The 21,871-nt window shown below is 43.7% G+C and overlaps 1 protein-coding gene across 9 annotated transcripts in view; it reads left to right on the top strand.

Annotated features, from left to right (window-relative positions):
• Window positions 1-21,871, top strand: part of BMPER (BMP binding endothelial regulator) — a 499,083-nt gene that overhangs the window by 143,841 nt on the left and 333,371 nt on the right. For all 9 annotated transcript variants that reach the window (XR_015734230.1, XR_009620982.2, XM_060686109.2 and 6 more), the window contains exon 4: window positions 16,221-16,303. Coding sequence is in view for 7 of the 9 variants with exons in the window: in XM_060686109.2 (XP_060542092.1) it covers window positions 16,221-16,303 (83 nt within the window). In the remaining 2 variants the exon portion in view is untranslated. The remainder of the gene's footprint in view (window positions 1-16,220; window positions 16,304-21,871) is intronic.

The raw sequence follows: 21,871 nt of genomic DNA, 5'->3' as shown, positions 1-21,871 counted from the left end.
TGCCATAGGTATACAATAGCCTCTTTTAGTGCTGAAAACATCAAATGGTGCCGGCATCTTTCTGAGAATCCTGGATTATATAATTGTTATGGGCTATCTCAATCAAGAATTATGAAAGACTGAAATAATTAAATAATTTGCCATATAAAATTTAAAGTGGGAAAGAATACAGTCTTGCAACAAACCTTTATAAATCAGAATTGTATTGGGTGAGGATTCTAAAAAAATGCATCTAATTTTCAGCGATAAATCACTCTTCATTGTGTGAATAAGTAATATTATGTCAATCAATTGCTTTCTGTCATAGTTTTACTCAGAGATAAGAGTCCAATGCTGATTTTAAAACCATAAAAGCTGTGTATAAGGATACTATTGTTCTTTTAGAAGGCATCTGGATCAAGTGAGTACAAGGCATTGGTCAAAAATTGATTGGTCTAGTCTGAAACTAGCCTGCTCTTACTTTAAAATACTTTTTATTCTACCTAGTCACCACACACACACACACACACACACACACACACACACACACACACACTGCAAAATCCTTTCCCCAGGATTCTGACGAGTTGCAATTGTCCAGATAGGTTGGGTCACTGTTAGAATAGTCCCAAGTCATATGGTAAAGTAGAGTTCATTTTTTCCTGTGTGAACAAGACATGTCCAGCTGTCTTTCATAGCTTTATATTGTATGGTAGTTTTAAAAATATTTTTAAAAATATTTTTCCTTTGAAAGGTCCTATGAAGACATGCCTCTTTTGTTCATTTTAAATACATTATTATTGGCAATAACATTTGTGTTGATTCTTTAATACATTTGAGATCAATCCAAACTTTAAAGAAACAGTGACAGAGAGAGAGAGAGAGAGAGAGAGAGAGAAAGGGAGGGGGAGAGAGAGAGCGCACGCGCACGCGCGCACACACACACACACACACACATATAATTTTTTACTTTATTTAATTAAAGATAATAGAAAGGAGATGGAAAAACAAGCAACTGAAAGCGACCTCTCAGGTCGCTCGCAGTTTGTATGGGCTGGGGGACAGAGGTCCACCCTGAGGCCCCTAACTTGTGGGGTGCCTCAGGGGTCGGTTCTCTCCCCCCTACTCTTTAAAGCCATTGGGTGAGATCATTTGTGGCTTTGGGGTGAGGTATCATCAATATGCTGATGATACTCAATTATATATCTCCACCCTGGGCCACCCTGGGGATGCCCTTTCCGTGATGTCCCAATGCCTGGAGGTGGTGCGGGCCTGGATGGGCAGGAACAGACTCAGACTCAACCCTTCCAAGACTGAGTGGCTGTGGATGCTGGCATCCCATGTTCTAGAGGTCCCATCACTTTTGATGGGGGGGGGGCCGTTGAAAGGGCCCGCAACTTGGGTGTCTTCCTCGATTCCTGGCTGTCCCTAGAAGACCATTTGATAGCTGTGACCAGGGGGGCTTTTGCATAGGTGCGCTTGGTGCACCAGTTGCGCCCTTTTCTAGACCGTGATGCCCTTTGCATGGTCACTCATGCCCTGGTTACCTCCTGCTTGGATTACTGCAACTCCCTCTACATGGGGCTGCCCTTGAGGTGCACCCAGAGGCTCCAGCTGGTCCAGAATGCGACCGTGCAGGTTGTTATGGGAGCTCCTCGTTACTCCCGTGGAACACCCCTCCTGCGCGAGCTGCACTGGCTACCGGTGTCCTCCGGATCCATTTCAAGGTGCTGGTATTGACCTATAAAGCCCTACATGGCTTAGGTCCGGGGTATTTGCAGGACCATCTCCTGCCTGCTTCCCACCGTCTTGTCCGCTCCCATAGGGTTGCTCTCCTCAGGGTCCCGTCGATCAGGCAATGCCATCTGGCGACACCCAGGGGTAGGATGTTCTCCGTGGGTGCCCCACCCTCTGGAACAAACTACCCACCGAGCTCCGGACAGCCCCGGATCTCCGCTCCTTCCGTCTTGGTTATTCCAACAAATGGGCTGATTCTGAGGCAGGGCAGAGCTGAGGATTTTGTACAGTTTCTGCAAGATAAAATCACTCGGATTCGGACTGGGTTGGACTCTGACTGGGCAGAGTTTGACGAGTCGATAGGGACCTGTCCTGATGGTAACTCTGGGTTGAATTTGAGCCTGTTTCAATGGATGAAGTGGACAGGATCATGGGTCGACTGGGTGCCTCCACATGTTTATTGGACCCTTGTCCCTCCTGGCTCGTTTCTGCAGCCAGAGAGGTGACTGGAAGCTGGATTCAAGCGGTTGTCAACGCTTCTTTGAGGGAAGGGGTCTTCCCCGCCATACTCAAAGAGGCGGTGGTTCATTCCCTCATCAAGAAGCCCGCCCTGGATCCAGACTCCCTTAATAACTATCGTCCAGTCTCCAACCTTCGCTTTATAATGAAGGTTGTTGGGTCTGTGGTGGCACAGCAGCTCCTGCAGTTCCTGGAGGAAACTGACTATCTAGACCCGTACCAATCGGGTTTCAGGCGTGGTTACATCACGGAAATGGCATTGGTCGCCCTAGTAAATGATCTGTGGTGGGCCAGGGATGGGGTTGCTCCTCCATCCTGGTCCTTTTTGACCTCTCAGCGGTTTTCGATACCATCGACCATGGTATCTTACTGTAATGACTTCGGGGATTGGGGGTGGGAGGCACCGTTTTACGGTGGTTCTCCTCCTACCTCTCGGGCTGCTCGCAGTTTGTGTGGACAGGGGGAGAGAGATCCACCCCGAGGCCCCTCACTCGTGGGGTGCTTCAGGGGTCGGTTCTCTCCCCTCTGCTCTTTAACATCTACATGAAGCCGCTGGGTGAGATCATTCGTGGTTTCGGGGTGAGGTACCATCAATATGCTGATGACACTCAGCTTTACATCTCCACCCCGGATCACCCTGGGGATGCCCTTTCTGTGATTTCCCCCTGCCTGGAAGTGGTGCGGGCCTGGATGGGAAGAAACAGACTCAGACTCAACCCATCCAAGATTGAGTGGCTGTGGATACCGGCATCTCTTGATCTAGTGGCCCCGTCACTAGTGATGGGAGGGGAGATCCTTGCTCCCTCAGAAAGGGTCCGCAATCTGGGGGTCCCCCTGGATTCATGGCTATCCCTAGAAGATCATTTGACAGCCGTGACCAGGGGGGCCTTCGCACAGGTATGCCTTGTGCGCCAGTTGTGCCCTTTCCTAGATCGGGATGCCCTTGCCATGGTCACTCATGCCCTTGTTACGTCTTGGTTGGACTAGTGTAATGCCTTCTACATGGGGCTGCCCTTGGGATGCACCCGGAGACTACAGTTAGTCCAGAATGCAGCTGCATGGGTTGTTACGGGGGCTTCTCGGTACTTTGTGTGACACCTCTCCTGTGCGAGCTGCACTGGCTGCCGGTGGCTCTCCGGGTTCGTTTCAAGATGCTGGTGCTCACCGGGCCTAAGCCCTACATGCCTTAGGCCCGGGGTATCTGCAGGATCATCTCCTGCCTTCCTCCCACCGTCCGGTGTGCTCACACAGAGCGGGCCTCCTCAGGGTGCCCTCAGCCAGACAATGTCAGCTGGCGGTCCCCAGGGGGAGAGCGTTCTCTGTGGGAGCGCTGACCCTCTGGAATGGGCTGTCCACCGGCCTCAGGACAGCCCCGGACCTCCTCTCCTTCCGCCGCGAATTGAAGACGTGGCTTTTTCACCAAATGGGCTGAATCCGTAGGAGCAACTTCAGATAATTTTAATAATTTTTAATTGATTTTAATTTAATTTTAAACTGATTTTAATTGTTTATGTAATTCTTTGTTTTGTTTTTGTAAGCCGCCCTGAATCCTATGGGAGAAGGGCGGCATATAAATTACATAAATAAATAAATAAAATAAATAAATTCTGATCCTTGGGTTTTTATTATTTATTATTTTAATCTGGTTTCAGTGGGTTTTTATTATTGTATGTTTTTAATCTGTGTTTGCTGCCCTGAGTCCTTTGGGAGAAGGGCGGCATATAAATTCTGTAAAATAAATGAAAAATAAAAAAATAAAATTTATATGGAGGCATCTTATTTATTATTTGAGTGTATTGACCACCCAAATCCAGTTGGCTCTGTATCTATATGCATCTAAAGTTCATAAACTGTCTCTGTGAATTATGTCTTCATCATGTCTTCAATTCCTGAATATTTGGAGCCATTAAACAGGGACAGTTTTAGACCTCTGCAAAAACTCGGATTCTAGTAATTCTTCATGGCAAAATAGAGCAGTAAAAAGTTATTAGAACTCCCTTGTACCCAGTTTCCTTTTTATGTCATTGTCAGCAATCTATAACATAACACTGCTCAATACAGGGAATTAGCATTCTGTTCTGGTATTTGGAATTATGTAGTTATTTCTGGAATTGGAAATGTCCATTTTAAGATTAAGAGGAGCTGAGGGGCAAAATTTTTGCAAGACACCTTTTATTTTGACTACTTTCCTTTCACTTTTCTTATCAATTAAATTTCCCCAGCATTGATCACTGTCACTGCGTTATTTTATTTACCAGCTGAGCTCATTATTTCTGGACTATCTGACTCTCCGTACCTTGCCAAGAATTGTTATCAAAAGCTACTACGCATGTCCATCCACCCACATTCCTTCTCACACCTCTTTCCTTTGTTCTCTTGCCACGGGTGCCGGTTGCTAAAAGGCAGCTGGCCCAAATTACTTCCAAAATGTAACAATTAACTTTTCTTAGTTAGTGAGGTGTTTTATTTTCTTTATAACAAATAAATGAGTTTTATTAGAAACCTTTCTCGCGTTTCTTTTTCGAAATATTGCAAACAAGGATAAGCCTCGATTCATCTCCTCTAAACCAGGGTAATTAGTCCCAGAGCCAAACATGGGATTAATAAATGCCCTGACATCTGATAGCACGAGGACGGTTTGATTTATGGCTTTTTTCCTTGTTTTGTTACTTCTGATAAGAGCGCATAGGCAATTAGTTTTTAGCTACTGAGGTACGCTAATTATATTGCTGAGATGCCGAAACAGAAGTAAAACAAATACAAAATGTATTTTGCTGAGAAGGTGGCAGAAAGGAGGTTTCCAGATTTCCAGCCCCTTACTACAGCCACATGCCTGGAACGAGAAGAAGCCGTGGGAACAGAAATGGACGGAGATAAGACAGAAGCTGTTTTTGAAGATGATGATTTACGACTGAGGTCAGTAACATTTTCTTCTGATCTTCCAAGCTCTGAAAAAGTCTTCCCAGAACCTTCTGAATTTGTAATGCTCGATGCAAGGCCAAAGCACACTGCTGAGCAAAATTCCTCCCACGCAGAGAGAGAAACAATTCATTATTCTCCTCGAAGCTCTAAGCTCACCCTGGATGAGCTGGCTATGAAAGCCTTTCGTGACCGTATAAAACTTTATGAACAGCAGCTATCCCAGGCAAAAATGGCTATATCTATGCTTGAGCAAGATAAGGGAGATAACTTAAATTTTTCAAAAAGCGCCATATTGTCTTCTTGCTCAGAGCCAAAGACACTCCCCCTGGTGGATCCTGTGTCAGGCCAATTAAGACAAAGAGCACTGCATACGTCACATGAAAGTCTCCCTGATCAAGTTACACATGTCTTACATAACCACTCCTACTCTAAAGCATACAATGCCCCGTATGCAAAGCTGCCCGAAGCTAAAGGTGCAGCACCATCTGCTGGCAAAAGTAATTTACTACAGGAAGCTGAAATGCCACAAGTGTTTCCACAGGCCCAAACTCAAACACCCTCTGGCGGTGTTGGTGTCTTTTTAGATGGAACACAGCAAAGGCAAATGACTGCATCTCCAGCAGGTCATGCCAATATTGCAGCTCAAGCACAAATGGCAACTGGATTACAGCAGATTCCAGTGCATCAGCCACAGCAGCTACAAATGCCTGCATATGTGCCCCAGCCACAAGTGCAAATAGGGCCACCTCCTGGCCCACCTCCAATGGCACAACCAAGACCATTTTTAGGTCCACAACAGGCACAGCAAATACCACAGGCATTCCTGCCAGCACAGCCAGCATACCAAGTGCAGGCTCCTTGCCAGGCAATTTCTGTCTCTCCACTAACTGGTGAGTCAAAACTAAAAATGTCAGGACACAATTACAAAGCCTGGGTCAGTGAGATTACACTATTGCTTCTTAGAGAAGGCACGCACTGTATGGTATTTAACCCACCTGCTCCACCTTGGACTTATGCAATAAGAGATTTAGAGATAAGGGCTCGCACAACATTATTGATGTCCATGGATACTGAACTGCAGGTCACTTTTCCACCAAATACAACAGCCCGACAAATTTGGGCTGAATTGGAAAATTGCTACAGGCCTATCTCAATTGAATCTTCATGTTTACTCATGTCTGAACTCCACGGTTCGAGATTGAAACCTGGTGAACAAATTGGAGGACATTTGACCAAACTGAAAGGTCTGAGAACAGAATTGAGAGAAAGAGGCCATAACATTGAAGAAATTCAAATGATCAGCATCATTATTAACTCTTTGAATTATGAATGGAAAGATGCTGTTACAAAAATTAATCAAGTCCCTATTGCTCAACGTACAGTGGACAATGTTTGTAGACTTTTAATTGAAGAAGAGGCATTCATGTTGGCCACGCCACACTTGAGAGGACCACCCGCATCAAGAGCTCCAGCTAGACGCCCCTTCCGAGGAAGGACCTACGCTCCAAGGATGCCAAGATGCAACACCTGCAATCGTGTGGGACATGCCACCCGGGATTGTCCCCAACGAGTTCCAGCTCCCGTCACGTACCAGCCCAGAGGAACAGATTCCAGAGGCAGAGGCAGAGGTGGTAGACAAGGTCGTCGTGGTCCCCGGCGTGATCCACAAACTCCACTCGCCACATTGGCTTTAACCAATGATCCACAACCTCAACCAGAGTACGACAGACGACTCCTGTGGACTTTGGACAGTGGTGCAGCATTGCATGTTACCTACAGAAAGGAACTTTTCACAGAGATGCACGAGCCTGAACCAGAACTACGTGAACTTTACTCTTTTTCAAATCATCCTTGTCAGGTCAAAGGAAAAGGAACTGTTTATGTTGAAGAGCTCGATGCATTCATTCCTGATGTTTATTACATACCAACAGCAACCAGTAATTTGCTTAGTCAGTGTCACTTGTCTAGAATGTTAAAGTTCCAAGTTCACCACCTTGAAAAAGCAAGTTACATAGTTAAAGATGGAGATATTGTTGCTGAAACCATATTAATTGGTGGTGTTTATTACTTAAAGCCAAAGCCTAAACCGCAAACACAGGCAAGTATACAAACTCCAAAAAGGGAACGCACAGGCCCAGAGAGAGATGCTCCAGAGAGAGATCCTGTTGCTATTCCAAAGGGTCCTAAAGCCAACAAAAATAGAATTGGTAAACAGGTTGCTCAGAGCAAGCCTGAGGTTCCGCATAAAAATGTTAATGTTGAGAATTCACTAACAGGTAAACCTTTGCATTCCAGGTGTATCCACAAATGGCATAGAAGATTGGGGCATGCCAGTTTCCGTGTTCTTAGGAAGATGCCGGAGTTCGCAAAAGGTTTGGATCTAAAGGGGTGTAAGGTGTTTTTGGATTGTGCTGTATGCAAGAAGGCCAAATCCAAAGCAGCAGCCATTCCCAAACACACTACACGCCTGTCAACACGCATTTTTGATTTGGTTCACATTGACATAGTTGGTCCTTTCCCGCCATCATTTGGTGGTAGAAAATATTTTCTAACAATAGTTGATAATTATTCTAGATATGGATATGTATATCCTATGAAAGAAAAATCAGAGACTTTTCAGATCTTTAAAGACTTTGCAGCCCTCGTTTCTACCCAACACCAAGTTCGCATCGCCAGAATCCAGAGTGATCGTGGTGCCGAGTTCATGTCTCAGCGTTTCCAGGACTGGATGCGTAAGAATGGAATTATTCATCAGACTTCGGCTCCTTACACACCGGCTCATAATGGAGTCGTAGAATGAAGACAAGGGGTACTGCAAACCATGATGCGTTGTCTCCTAAAAGACGCCAACCTTGATATGATATACTGGGGTGAAGCTATCAAGTATGCAAATTACATTGTTAACCGTACTTGGAGCAGTGTAACAAATCAGACTCCTTTCTTCATGTTGTATGGCTACAAGCCTGATCTTAAAAACATCCATATTTTTGGTTCATATGCTATGGTGAACATTCCCTTAGCTCAAAGAAGAAAAGGAAGTCCAGCAGCAAAGAGACTGAGATTTATGGGTATTGATGATAACTCAAAATGGAGCAAATTTATTGACTCTAAACATGCAATTGTGATTTCCCAATCTGCTAATTTTGAAGAAGATATTGACTGGTCCAGGATTCATTCCAATGATCCTGGAGTTTATTTTCCTAGAGATGATACTACTGATGCCACACAGATTGATGATCAAGATTCCACTGGTTCTTCTCAACCCAATGTTCCGTCTTCGTAAGCCGCGGATGCTGATGCTAGCGACGAAAGTGAGGACGAGGACGAAGCAGAAGAAGACTGGACAGTTGTTCCGAGACGTTCCAAGAGGGCCACAAAAGGGATCCCTCCACAACGATATTCTTGGCAACTGACAAAAGCACCCTTGCCTTTGATTTGCAATGTCACACTTCCACCTGATAATTTCATGCAAATCAAGCAGCTCCCTGATTCAGAGCAAGACAAATGGTATGAGGCAATGCAGGCTGAAATGGACAGTCTAAAGAAACTTAAAGTATTTACACTTGCAAAACCTCCAGCAAACAAAAAGATCATTGGCACCCGATGGGTCTACAGAATCAAAAAGAAACCAAATGGTGAGTCACTGTACAAGGCCAGACTCGTAGCTCAGGGTTTCGCTCAACGTTATCCTGAGGACTACATAAATACTTACTCACCGACAGTCAGAACTGAGAGTGTAAAAATTGCTTTAGCAACTGCAACTATCCTTGGTTTAGAAGTTTTCCAGTTTGATGTTGACACGGCTTATCTACATGCAGTCCTAGACGAAGAGATCTACGTGAGAAGTCCTCCAGGATTCCGACAGCAAGAAGGGGATACCTGGTTCCTAAACAAAAGTCTTTATGGTCTGAAACAATCTGGTTTAATGTGGTATTTATGTCTTACTGACAAACTAAATTCAATGGGCTTTATTAAGTCCGAAACTGATGAGTGCGTGTTCACAAAAAGATCTAACAATGCATATGAGATAGTTCTTGTTTATGTTGATGATATTGTTTATATTGGTCCAAATAAGCAAATGAGTGAAATTTTTGCCAAAGCTTTGCAGAGATACATTGAAATCATTAGGTCATATTAGCACTTATTTAGGTGTTCAGATTGAAAAGACACAGAAGGGGTTTAGTCTTTCACAAGAAGATAAAATTGAACAAGTTTTGCATCATTGCAACATGAAGGATGCTAACACAACAAAGACACCCATGCAAACAGATTTTCACAACTTGACACAAGAAGAAAGTCCTGAGTTCGAGGATCAAACACTTTATTGTTCAGTCATTGGGTCACTATTGTACATTGGTAGTTGGACCAGACCCGACATTGCACTTAGTGTTAATCTCTTATCACGACACGTAGGTAAGGCAAAACAGTTTCACTGGACATGTATTAAGAAATTATTGAGATACCTAAAATACACTAAACATTTGAAGTTATTGTTAGAACCAACACATACTGATTATGCAGAATTATGTTGTTATGCAGATTCTGATTGGGCAAGTGATAAGAAATCACGTAAAAGTACTTCAGATTATATGATGTTCTTAAATGGATGTCCTGTTTATTGGCAAGTGCGTAAACAGAATTTTGTTTCTTGTTCATCTACTGAAGCTGAATATGCTTGTGTTTCAGATGCATGTAATTCTCTAACTTGGTTTGATGCTTTAGTCACAGATATCTGGACACACCCGATCCGACCGATCACCGTGATGGAAGACAATGAATCGGTGGTTTATATTTCTGAATCTCATTTCACAGGTTCTAGGTCCAGACACATTGACATCAGTTATCAAAACATAAAACATTTAGTGAAAAAAGGTTTTGTCAAAATGCAATATGTATCTACATATGATCAAATTGCTGATATGCTCAACAAACCACTTCCAGCAGCTCAACACGAGTATCTGCGTATGAAGATGTGCCTTATTTGATGTACTGATATTCGCTCAACTGGCAAAGAAGGGGAATGTCACTGCATTATTTTATTTACCAGCTGAGCTCATTATTTCTGGACTATCTGACTCTCCGTACCTTGCCAAGAATTGTTATCAAAAGCTACTACGCATATCCATCCACCCACATTCCTTCTCACACCTCTTTCCTTTGTTCTCTTGCCACGGGTGCCGGTTGCTAAAAGGCAGCTGGCCCAAATTACTTCCAAAATGTAACAATTAACTTTTCTTAGTTAGTGAGGTGTTTTATTTTCTTTATAACAAATAAATGAGTTTTATTAGAAACCTTTCTCGCGTTTCTTTTTCGAAATATTGCAAACAAGGATAAGCCTCGATTCATCTCCTCTAAACCAGGGTAATTAGTCCCAGAGCCAAACATGGGATTAATAAATGCCCTGACAATCACGGTGCTTGTTACATTTTTATTCTGGTTCTCCTTTAGTTTATCTTCCTTCAATTTATTCTCAGCTACTGCTCATTGTTAAACATATCACATATTTTTCAAGAAGGATTTTCAACTCCCCTATTTTGTCATTACCATCTATTAACTGATCAAATATCAAAATTATTGTTTGAGTTCTTATTTATCAAATTACAGGCAAAGAATATCGCCCATATCACTTTATCAATAATCGAAATAAATAAATCGGTATTAAGTAAGAGCCATGGTGGGACAGTGATTAGAATGCAATATTGCAGGCTAATTCTGCTGACTGCCAATTGTTGGCAGTTTGGCAGTTCAATTCTCACTAGCTCAAGGTTGACTCAGCCTTCCATCTTTCTGAGGTCAGTAAAATGAGGGCCCAGATTGTTGAGGGCAATATGCTGACTGTAAACTGCTTAGAGAGGGCTATAAAGCACTATGAAGCAGTATATCAGTATTAAGCATCTGAGGGTGCAGATAACTAACCATCTGAACTGGTCTCTCCACCAGTCATCCTTAGTGAAGCATGCAAACCAGCATCTGCATTTCCTGCATCGGATGAGGAGAGCACATCTTTCTCCTGTCCTGGCCACTTTTTACAGAGGCACAAATGAGATTTAACGAACTTCATCATTGTTTGGTTTGGTGGTAGCAGTGCCTCAGATAGAAGGTCCTTACAGAGAGTGGTAAGGACAGTCGAGAAAATTATAGGAAGCTCGCTTCCTGTTATTCAGGATACTGCTTATAAGCGCTATGTGCTTAGAGCTCAAAACATTGTTAGAGAACCCACACACCGACTTTATGGTCTGTTTCTGTTGCTCCCCTCTGGGAGGAGATTTAAAAGTATTTCTAGCAGGACTACCAGATTCTGTAATAGCTTTGTTCCCTATGCCATCCGTCTGATAAACTCACAAGATTCATTTTTCTCACTATGTACATGTATACATACGAACTAGATTGTGTTGTTTTTCTGTGTCATATAATATATATGGGTAATTTTATATAATTTTGTATTTATTTATCTTGTTTATGTAGTGTAAATTGGAGGTGATGACTATTTGAGAGCTGTATGCAACGAAATTTCATTTTAATGTATGCCAATTAGTGTACATGCAAAGTGACAATAAAGTTATTCTAAGTTCTAAATTCTAAAATATAAATCTAAGTACTATTAGTATTACAGTTTAAAAGTTTTTTTTTATTGAAACATAAATTAAGCTTAGTATAATGTTGTTTGTTTTATATCAATCCATGATATCTGCAATGTTTTCAAAATGCTTCCAACTTCATTGTGGTGATTATGATTGCACTGGTTATTATTGGGATTGACTTATTGGTTTGAATTTAGGACATTTTGGTATCAATATATAGGAAAGAATCAGTGCATCAGAGTGAAGATAGGAAATTCAAATAGTGGCATAAGAATTACAATGAAGTAAAAAACTAAGAGCAAGAATAAGTCAGACAAGAGTGCTGAAAGAATTCTGAGGCATAGACATATAATGCTTTAAACAAAGATATTATCATCCTTGGGAAACAGAAAACAATTAGATGAAATAAAGGCCAGAGAAAACGATATCCTCTGCCTGGACTCAGACTTGGTCTAATGGCTAAGGCTTGTTTGTTAATAACCCAATAATTTTTGATCAATTAACAGCTGCTAATGACTCTATAAAAGAGGGGGAAATCTTGTCTAATATGTAGAAACAGTCATTATCAAGAAAGCTTTGCAGGAAATTTAGGTTTGTGACTTTTATAGCATTCCTTCAGTGGTAGTAGAAGACAGATTCAGACACATCTGCTACAGTGAGACAACCCACCTTAGTGCCTAAGGTGCTATAAAATGTGCAGCTCATGCAGCTTTAATATACTTTTATATGGATAAGCCTAACAGCCTGGTTTGCTACCGAGTAGGAATTCCTGGATGTCCCAATGAAATGTACCATATGTTATATATCTTCTACATAACAAAAACTCCAACAATATGTTCTAAATTGCTAAGATTTGCCACTTTTTCTATAAAAGCAGGTATCAATTTATGGCGAAATACTATTGTTCTTCTGCCAGAAAATTTTTTTGCCTGTTCATAATGTGTTTCACTGTAAATTTTAGATTTTGATCCGAGGGAGGCCACTGTACCTCAGATAGCCGGATGTGAGTCTCTCCTGGTGAAGTGGGGCCATGGGATGCAGGTGGGCCTGCTGATCTCGTACCTTGCTCCCTGCCACATGACAGCGGCCCTGCCCGAGCTTCTCAACGTTATTGCCGGGGTGGCGGTTGATACCCCCAGACTTTTGGTCATGGGGGATTTCAACCTGCCATCTACCGGTGGGGCGTCTGGGATGGCTCGGGAGTTTATGGCTTCCATGACAGCCATGGACCTGACACAATTAATTCATGGCCCCACTCACGTGGGAGGACACACCCTGGACTTGTTTTTTATCTCTGGTCAGTGGCGGAGTGGTCTGGATATAGGGGATATAGTTATTGAACCCCTGTCATGCTCGGACCATTCTCTCCTGAGACTGGACCTTTCGACCGCTGCACCCCACTGCAGGGAGGCGGAACTGACCAGGTGGTTCCGCCCCAGGTGCCTGATGGATCCTGATAGGTTCCAGAGGGAGCTTGGGCCAGTTCCTGAAACTCTGGCACATGACTCGGCTGAAGATCTGGTGGCTGCCTGGGATAGGACAGCCGCCGGTGCTCTGGACCGAGTCGTGCCTTTGCAGCCTCTGACCCGACGCCGAACCTGCCCGGCCCCTTGGTTTTCCGAGGAGCTGAGGGGGATGAAGCGCCGGAAAAGACGCCTAGAGAGTGGTTGGAGGGCGATTCGCTCCGAATCCGACCGAACACTAGTTAGGTCTCATATTAAGACCTATCTAGTGGCGATAAAAGCGGCAAAGCGTAACCACTTTTCCGCTCTTATTGCATCGGCAGATAACCGCCCAGCCGCCTTGTTTAGGGTGACCCGCTCCCTTCTATATCAGGGAGCGCGGGAACACCCCTTGCAAGGGCAGGCTGAGGATTTTGCACAGTATCTGCACGATAAAATCGCTCAGATTCGGGAAGGCCTGGACTCTGACTGGGTAGATCCCGGCGGGGTGACTGAGGCTGGTCTTGAGAATGTTACCTGGGATGAGTTCGACCCTGTGACTCCTGAGGACGTGGACAGGATCCTGGGGAGGTTAAATGCAACCACATGTTTATTGGACCCGTGCCCCTCCTGGCTGGTATTGGCCACCCGGGAGGTAACACGAGGCTGGCTCCAGAGGATCATAAATGCTTCTCTGACAGAGGGTTTCTTGCCTCCCGCCTTGAAAGAGGCGGTGGTGAGGCCCCTCCTCAAGAAGCCTTCTCTGGACCCAGCCGTTTTGGCAAACTATCGTTCGGTCTCCAACCTTCGCTTTGTTGCGAAGGTTGTGGAGAGTGTGGTTGCGCGACAGCTCCCACAGTTCCTGGATGAAACCGTCTATCTAGATCCGTGCCAATCCGGCTTCAGGCCTGGGTAAAGCACGGAGACGGCATTGGTCGCATTGGTGGATGATCTCTGGAGGGCTCGGGACAGGGGTTGTTCCTCTGTTCTGGTCCTGTTAGACCTCTCAGCGGCTTTTGATACCATCGACCATGGTATCATGCTGCGCCGGCTGGAGGGACTGGGGGTGGGAGGCACCGTGTTGCGGTGGTTCTCCTCCTATCTCTCTGACCGGTCGCAGTCTGTGTTGGCAGGGGGGCAGAGGTCGACCTCGAGGCGCCTTGCTTGCGGGGTGCCGCAAGGGTCGGTCCTCTCGCTGCTCCTGTTCAACATTTATGTGAAGCCGCTGGGTGAGATCATCCGTGGTTTTGGGGTGCGATGCCATCTGTACGCTGATGACACTCAGCTGTACATTTCCACCCCAGACCACCCCAATGATGCCCTCGAAGTGATGTCCCAGTGTCTGGAGGCTGTGCGGGTCTGGATGGGGAGGAACAGGCTTTGGCTCAACCCTTCCAAGACCGAGTGGCTGTGGATGCCGGCGTCCTGGTATAGCCAGCTGGTGCCATCGCTGGCTATTGGGGGCGAGTCACTGACCCCCACAGAGGGGGCTCGCAACTTGGGCGTCCTCCTGGACACACGGCTGTCTTTAGAAGAGCATATGACGGCCGTGGCCAGGGGGGCTTTTTATCACGTTCGCCTGATATGCCAGTTGCGCCCCTTTCTGGATCGGGACTCCTTGTGCACAGTCACTCATGCCTTGGTTACGTCACGCCTGGACTACTGTAACGCTCTCTACATGGGGCTCCCCCTGAGGAGCACCTGGAGGCTCCAGCTGGTGCAGAATGCGGCCGCGCGGGTGATTATGGGAGCGACGTGGCGCTCCCACGTAACACCTCTCCTGCGCGAGCTGCATTGGCTCCCGGTGGTCTTCCGGGTGCGCTTTAAGGTGTTGGTTCTCATCTTTAAAGCGCTCCATGGCTTAGGGCCAGGGTATTTGCGAGACCGCCTGCTGCTACCGATAACCTCCCACCGGCCAATACGCTCTCACAGAGAGGGCCTCCTCGGGGTGCCGTTGGTCAGGCAATGGTCGGCTGGCGGCCCCCAGGGGGCGAGCCTTCTCTGTGGGGGCACCCGCCCTGTGGAATGAGCTGCCTCCTGGAATACGATTGATCCCGGACCTCCGGACCTTCCGTAAAGCCCTGAAGACGTTTTTATTTCATCAAGCCGGCCTAGCCTAAATGGTTTTTTAATTGGGATTTTAAATTTTATGGATTTGGGGTTTTAAATTTGGGTAGCCAATGATTTAATTCTTTTAATTATCTTAACTTTTGCATTTGTATGTTTTTTAATTTTGGCTGTTCACCGCCCTGAGTCCCTCCTGGGAGAAGGGCGGTATACAAATTAAATTAAAAAAAAAAATTATGATTGTCATTTAGTTACCCTCTTGTATGTTAGTTTGTGTAATGGTATGTGGTAGAAAAAACCTTAGGGAACAAGGTGAAGAGATTCTGCCTAGGACATGGCCAGGTAAGAAGCAGAATAATCTGTAGCTGGATAATGTGTGGCAAGTGATTGGGTTGTAAGGGAGACAGACAGCAGGAAAATTATGCTTTCAGACTTGCAAGATTTTACAATAAAGTAGACTTAGTGTATCTGATTGTATTTCCTGTCTGGTCTATAGAGTAAGGCTGATAGCATTTGACTGAATTAAAGTTTAATCTGTTGCCATAGGTGACTAGATGGAGATCATCGAAGTCCACCTCTTATTAATGTGTAGCAGTCATAAAAAAGAGGCAGAAGTTTTATGTCATTTGTCATTTTGACTTTGTCATTTTCAGTCTGTCTGTCTGATATTCTGACAGATATCAATCATTCTTTTTGTTTAAACTTATCATAAGTGCATCATTACTGTTCCAGCGATCCCTGCCTTTTATTAATGATAAATGATTGTCTGTTGGCATATTTTCAAATATATTTTCTGACCCATGAGAATTAGCTATTTGTTTTTTTAAGAGCCCAGATCACACCTTTGATAACTGATACTTCATAAGTTTTTTGTAAGCAGAGCTTTAAAAACTGAACAGCTCTGAGTTCATGTAATATTTTTAGTAAGTGTGTAGATTACTAACTGTTCTATTTATTTCTGCTTTATCCTTAGGTTGCAGTTTTGAAGGAAGTTCATATAACAGCTCAGTGTTATGGCAGAGTCCAAATAAACCCTGTTTCACACTACAATGTCAGGTAAGAACAACTATTTATTTGTTTGTTTGTTTGTATCCTGCCTTTATTAGTATTACAAATAACTTGGCAGTGAACACATTGAAATACCTTTCTGTTCCTATTTTCCCCACAACAACCACCCTGTGAGATGGGCTGGGCTGAGAGAGAATGACTGACTTAAGGTCACTCAGCTAAGGAAAATCAGGAGAACCAGACAATTCAAAAGAGTATAAAGATTTACTGCAAAATTCTTTTAACTTTAAAAGAATCTGAGTTACTAACGGTCAAGGAAAATTAGATAAGAAAGAAATTCAAGATGGGCTGAACTTAGATCTCTTGTGAGCATACAGGGACTCATGACTGATGACCTGTTTATCCCCTCCCTCAAAATCAGCCTGGCCATCTCCTATAGGTGGGACGGGTCTCTTGCTTTTTAGATTGTTGTCTTAAACACTAGACCAGTGATGGTGAACCTTTTAGACACAGAGTGCCCAAACTGTACAAGTGCGCATACCCATACTAAAATGTGAATGCGCACACATGAACGTGCGCACATGCTGATATGTGTGTGCACATACACCAACATGCATGCATGCATGGACATGCATGAACATGTGCATGCACGGATATGCATGTGGATATGTACAGACATGCATGGACATGCATGGACATGCGCGCATGTGTAGCAGAGACCTGAAGACCAGATGGCCAGTGGGAGGCAGGGCATCCCAACACCGGCAGTGCGGCAAGAAGTAAGATCTTTTCTTTCGTGAGCTTCTGTTTCGTTGTTTGCAGGGAAACAGAAGTTCACGAACTTCATGGAGATCTAACCTGGGGCGATGGTGCGCGTGCCAGCAGAGAGGGCTCTGCATGCCACCTCTGGCACATGTGCCATAGGTTCACCATCACAGCACTAGACTAAACATTGAATTTCTGATATTCATAAAGCATAAGAAAGAAAGCAAAAGTGAACTCCCGTCATTTCATAGTGAAACTGATCTTGAGTTGGGATTTGCATGAACAATATTGAAGTTAGTGATGAATGGATGGACCTATTGTTGGAGTATTGCTGTACAGATATATATTTGCTCTAAGACTTGCCTATGAAAATAGCAGGAAAAAAAAGATTTCCCTGAGGAAAAGTTCAAAATATTCTGTGAAAGCATCTTGGATTCAAGATGTTAACAAAGTGAGATTATGAATATCTGAAATATTTTACATTAAATCTGATACCAAGTTTAGGTTTCTAATACCCACAATTGTTATAGAGTGCATTTAAATACAGTGTTTCCCCCCAAAATACGACCTACCCCAAAAATAAGCCCTAGCCCAATTTTCCCATGTCTGTGCCTAATATAAGCCCTACCCCCAAAATAAGTCCTAGTTAATCCCCACCCACTCTGTCCCATTGTGGCCACAACAGGGCAGGAGGGCATGCAGAACTGCCATGAAGTGAGACAAGACAAGTGGCAGGGGAACATGGGCCCCGCACCCACATACCTCAGGGCCCCTGCAGCCAGGCCACTGCCTGCTCGGTGACCTGCCCTGCCCATTTAATAACCCAGCTGCCCACCCACCTCTTCCCTTTTACTCCCCTCTCGAGACAGACTGCCATGTTATGGAGGATGGGCGGGGTGGCTCGGTCCCCTTACCCAGTGCCCCTCCACTGTTTTGGAGCCCGAAGGCACTGATGGTGAAAGGCCTCTGCTGCCACTGCACATGAACCACATCCACCGCTGGTGAGACTTTCTTCAGTGCCTTCCCTGCCCCGCCCTTCAGATAATGTGACTGGTGGCCACCTCCTCCTCCACTTGCCAGTTCCATCCTATAGCGCCACCTCACACTGCCTGGTCTCTATTTTAAAGGCAGCAGCTTTGGAGGCCTGCAGCTCTGCTGCCATGTTTCAATAGATTCTGGCTTTCCCTTGAGATGGGCCCATTTCATCACCTGGAGACCTTGGGGGTTTTGCCTTGCCACCTGCTTTCCAGCTCCATTGTTTTTCTCCACCACTGCAGAGCTGGAGAGCTTGGAGCACCACCACCCAGCTCCCCTTGCTTCCCCAAAGCATCCTTTGCTAACCTGCTTTCCAGCTCCATTGCGTTTCTCTGCTGCCACATCCAGGGCAACAAAAGAAGCTTGTGGGTCTAAAAAAAAAAGTTCAATCAGACCTTCTAACTTCTCATGAAAAAGAAAGAGACCTGAACTTTTCTGTTTTATCAGAATGTATTCAATCTTGCAATTTTATCATTGGCATCCTTCAGTTTCAAAAGACTATGGTATCGTGCTCTGGAAAGAGGTCCTAAAACAGCATCTAGTGACTAAAAAGCCAATTCAAGAGTGGGAATCCCTTTCACACTGAGGGCAGATATTTAGATATTTAGAGTCCTACATAGAATATGTTTATACTGAAGCGCAAGATATAGAATAACTGTTGAGTAAGGGGAAAAAAAGCAAAATTATATATACTTTTAAGTAAACATTGATGTCATAAAAGATTAAATTTAACACAATATCTAAGGCAACATGCACAAATCATGATAGTGCACCTTATATCTTTTCTATAGTCATAGCCAATATGATCCAATACTACTACAGGTGAAACTCAAAAAATTAGAATATCGTGCAAAAGTTCATTTATTTCAGTAATGCAACTTAAAAGGTGAAACTAATATATGAGATAGACTCATTACATGCAAAGCGAGATAGTTCAAGCCTTGATTTGTCATACTTTTGATGATTATGGCTTACAGCTCATGAAAACCCTAAATTCACAATTTCAGAAAATTAGAATATTGTGAAAAGGCTCAAAGTTTCCCACTCTAAACAGCTAATTAAGCCATAACACCTGCAAAGGGTTCCTGAGCCTTTAAATAGTCTCTCAGTCTGGTTCAGTAGGAATCACAATCATGGGAAAGACTGCTGACCTGACAGTTGTGCAGAAAACCATCATTGACACCCTCCATAAAGAGGGAAAGTCTCAAAAGGTAATTGCAAAAGAAGTTGGATGTTCCCGAAGTGCTGTATCAAAGAAAGTTATATGGAAGAGAAAAGTGTGGAAGAAAAAAGTGCACAAGCAGCAGGGATGACCGCAGCCTGGAGAGGATTGTCAGGAAAAGGCCATTCAAAAGTGTTGGGGACTTTCACAAGGAGTGGACTGAGGCTGGAGTCAGTGCCTTAAGAGCCACCACACAGAGACGGATCCTGGACATGGGCTTCAAATGTCATATTCTTCGTCAAGCCGCTCCTGAACAACAAACAACGTCAGAAGCGTCTTACCTGGGCTAAAGAAAAAAAAGAACTGGTCTGTTGCTCAGTGGTCCAAAGTCCTCTTTTCTGATGAGAGCAACTTTTGCATCTCATTTGGAAACCAAGGACCCAGAGTCTGGAGGAAGAATGAAGAGGCACATACTGCAAGATGCTTGAAGTCCAGTGTGAAGTTTCCACAGTCTGTGTTGATTTGGGGAGCCTTGTCATCTGCTGGTGTTGGTCCACTGTGCTTCATTAAGTCCAGGGTCAATGCAGCCATCTACCAGGAGATTTTGGAGCACTTCATGCTTCCTTCTGCAGACGAGCTTTATGGGGATGCTGACTTCATTTTCCAGCAGGACTTGGCACCTGCCCACACTGCCAAAAGTACCAAAACCTGGTTCAATGACCATGGGATTACTGTGCTTGATTGGCCAGCAAACTCGTCTGACCTGAACCCCATAGAGAATCTATGGGGCATTGCCAAGAGAAAGATGAGAGACATGAGACCGAACAATGCAGAAGAGCTGAAGGCCTCTATTGAAGCATCCTGGTCTTCCATAACACCTCAGCAGTGCCACAGGCTGATAGCATCCATGCCACACTGCATTGAGGCAGTAACTGATGCAAAAAGGGCCCAAACCAAGTACTGGGTACATATGCATGCTTATACTTTTCAGAGGTCCAATGTTGTTCTATATACAATCCTTGTTTTATTGATTTCATGTAATATTCTAATTTTCTGAGATTGTGAATTTGGGGTTTTCATGAGCTGTAAGCTATAATCATCAAAAGTATGACAAATCAAGGCTTGAACTATCTCGCTTTGCATGTAATGAGTCTATCTCATATATTAGTTTCATCTTTTAAGTTGCATTACTGAAATAAATGAACTTTTGCACGACATTCTAATTTTTCGAGTTTCACCTGTATTTGTTGGCAAAACATTCCTCAGAATATCAAAGAACTGTCTTAGAAGTGAAGAGGGTAGAAGACACTGATATGTACATTTGTTCTTTGCACAGTGTTATGGAATTCTGCAGTTTCAGCATTTATTGTCTGGAGCCTTTCTGGTGCTATCCCAAAGCAGAAATGGCCATTTGTACTTCCCTTTAGAAACCTGGACCTTTAAAAAAAATCTCTGCTCCCCCCTCATTTAGGAAGCCATATCTATCCATTAGAGAATGCCAACTAGTACCAGAGAAAATCCCCTTCATGTTTATCAACATGTTGACTTCTGGAATAAGCACTGCAGGAAGTGATCATCTAATAGACTCTTATCTGCAGGAGCATCAGAAATAAGAGGCTTCTATTCTATACACTTTTATCTCTCTTTTCATAAGCTTTTCTTTCTCCAAACAGTTGGAATGGAGGAATGTTTTTATCAGATCTGTTAGCATCAAAGCAGAGTGACTGATTCTTTTCACATTTCCCGTACCCTACACATTTTTGATAAGACTGAAAACCTTTTTTTAAAACTTTTTTTTACTTAATAGCTTTATTAGTTTCCTGCTTCTTATCTAGATCTAGCAGGCTCATGTAGTTTTGGGGAGATTGTTGGATTAATTTTTGATGCTATGGTATACTGTTACAAAAAAAAAGCTTCACCATATTTGACATCCATAACCAGATACTGAATAGCTGTAGAGGTCCTGATTCTTATAATGATCTGCTGCTTCTTCATATGACTTAACAATTGTAGTAAGAAAGTTGTAAAGTGGGGCAAAACTTACTTAACAAATTTTCAAAAATTTGGAATGTTCCAATTGTGTCAAATGTTCCAAATGTTCCAATTGTGGTTATACGTTGAGGACTGCTCATATAATACTAAATTAACTGCTTAGAAAGAAAATGTGATTTGGAGAGGGGCACAAAAATCAAATTTCCTGACTATTCAGGTAAAATTATATGGGGATCTACAGGTTTCCTATGTTTTATTTTTTAAATCCATTAAATCTTACATATCTTCTGTTAAATATCTGTCTGCATGATGTTTTTTTTTCTAAAAGTTTTTTTTTTATTTTTTAAAACAAATGAACATACAGTACATTTTATTTACTTATTTTATTTATTGGTTCGATTTATATGCCGCCCTTTTCCAGAGACTCAGGGCTGCTTACAATGCATTAAGCAATAGCCTTCATACTTTTGTATATATCTGCTTAGTAGGGCTTTTGCCCGTTCCCCCCCCCCCCAGTGGTGTTCTTTTTTATACAAAGTCAGCTTATTGCCCCCACAAACCTACCATTTACCTACCTCGAAAGGATGGAAGGCTGAGTCAACCTTGAGCCTGGTGAGATTTGAACTTGCAGTAATTGCAGGCAGCTGGTACTTAACAATGCT

Source organism: Pantherophis guttatus, chromosome 4 (assembly GCF_059756535.1).
Source record: "Pantherophis guttatus breed Tessera chromosome 4, ASM5975653v1, whole genome shotgun sequence".
NCBI lineage: Eukaryota > Metazoa > Chordata > Lepidosauria > Squamata > Colubridae > Pantherophis > Pantherophis guttatus.
Note: the sequence above shows the minus strand (reverse complement) of the source record. Positions and strands in the feature narration are given on the sequence as shown.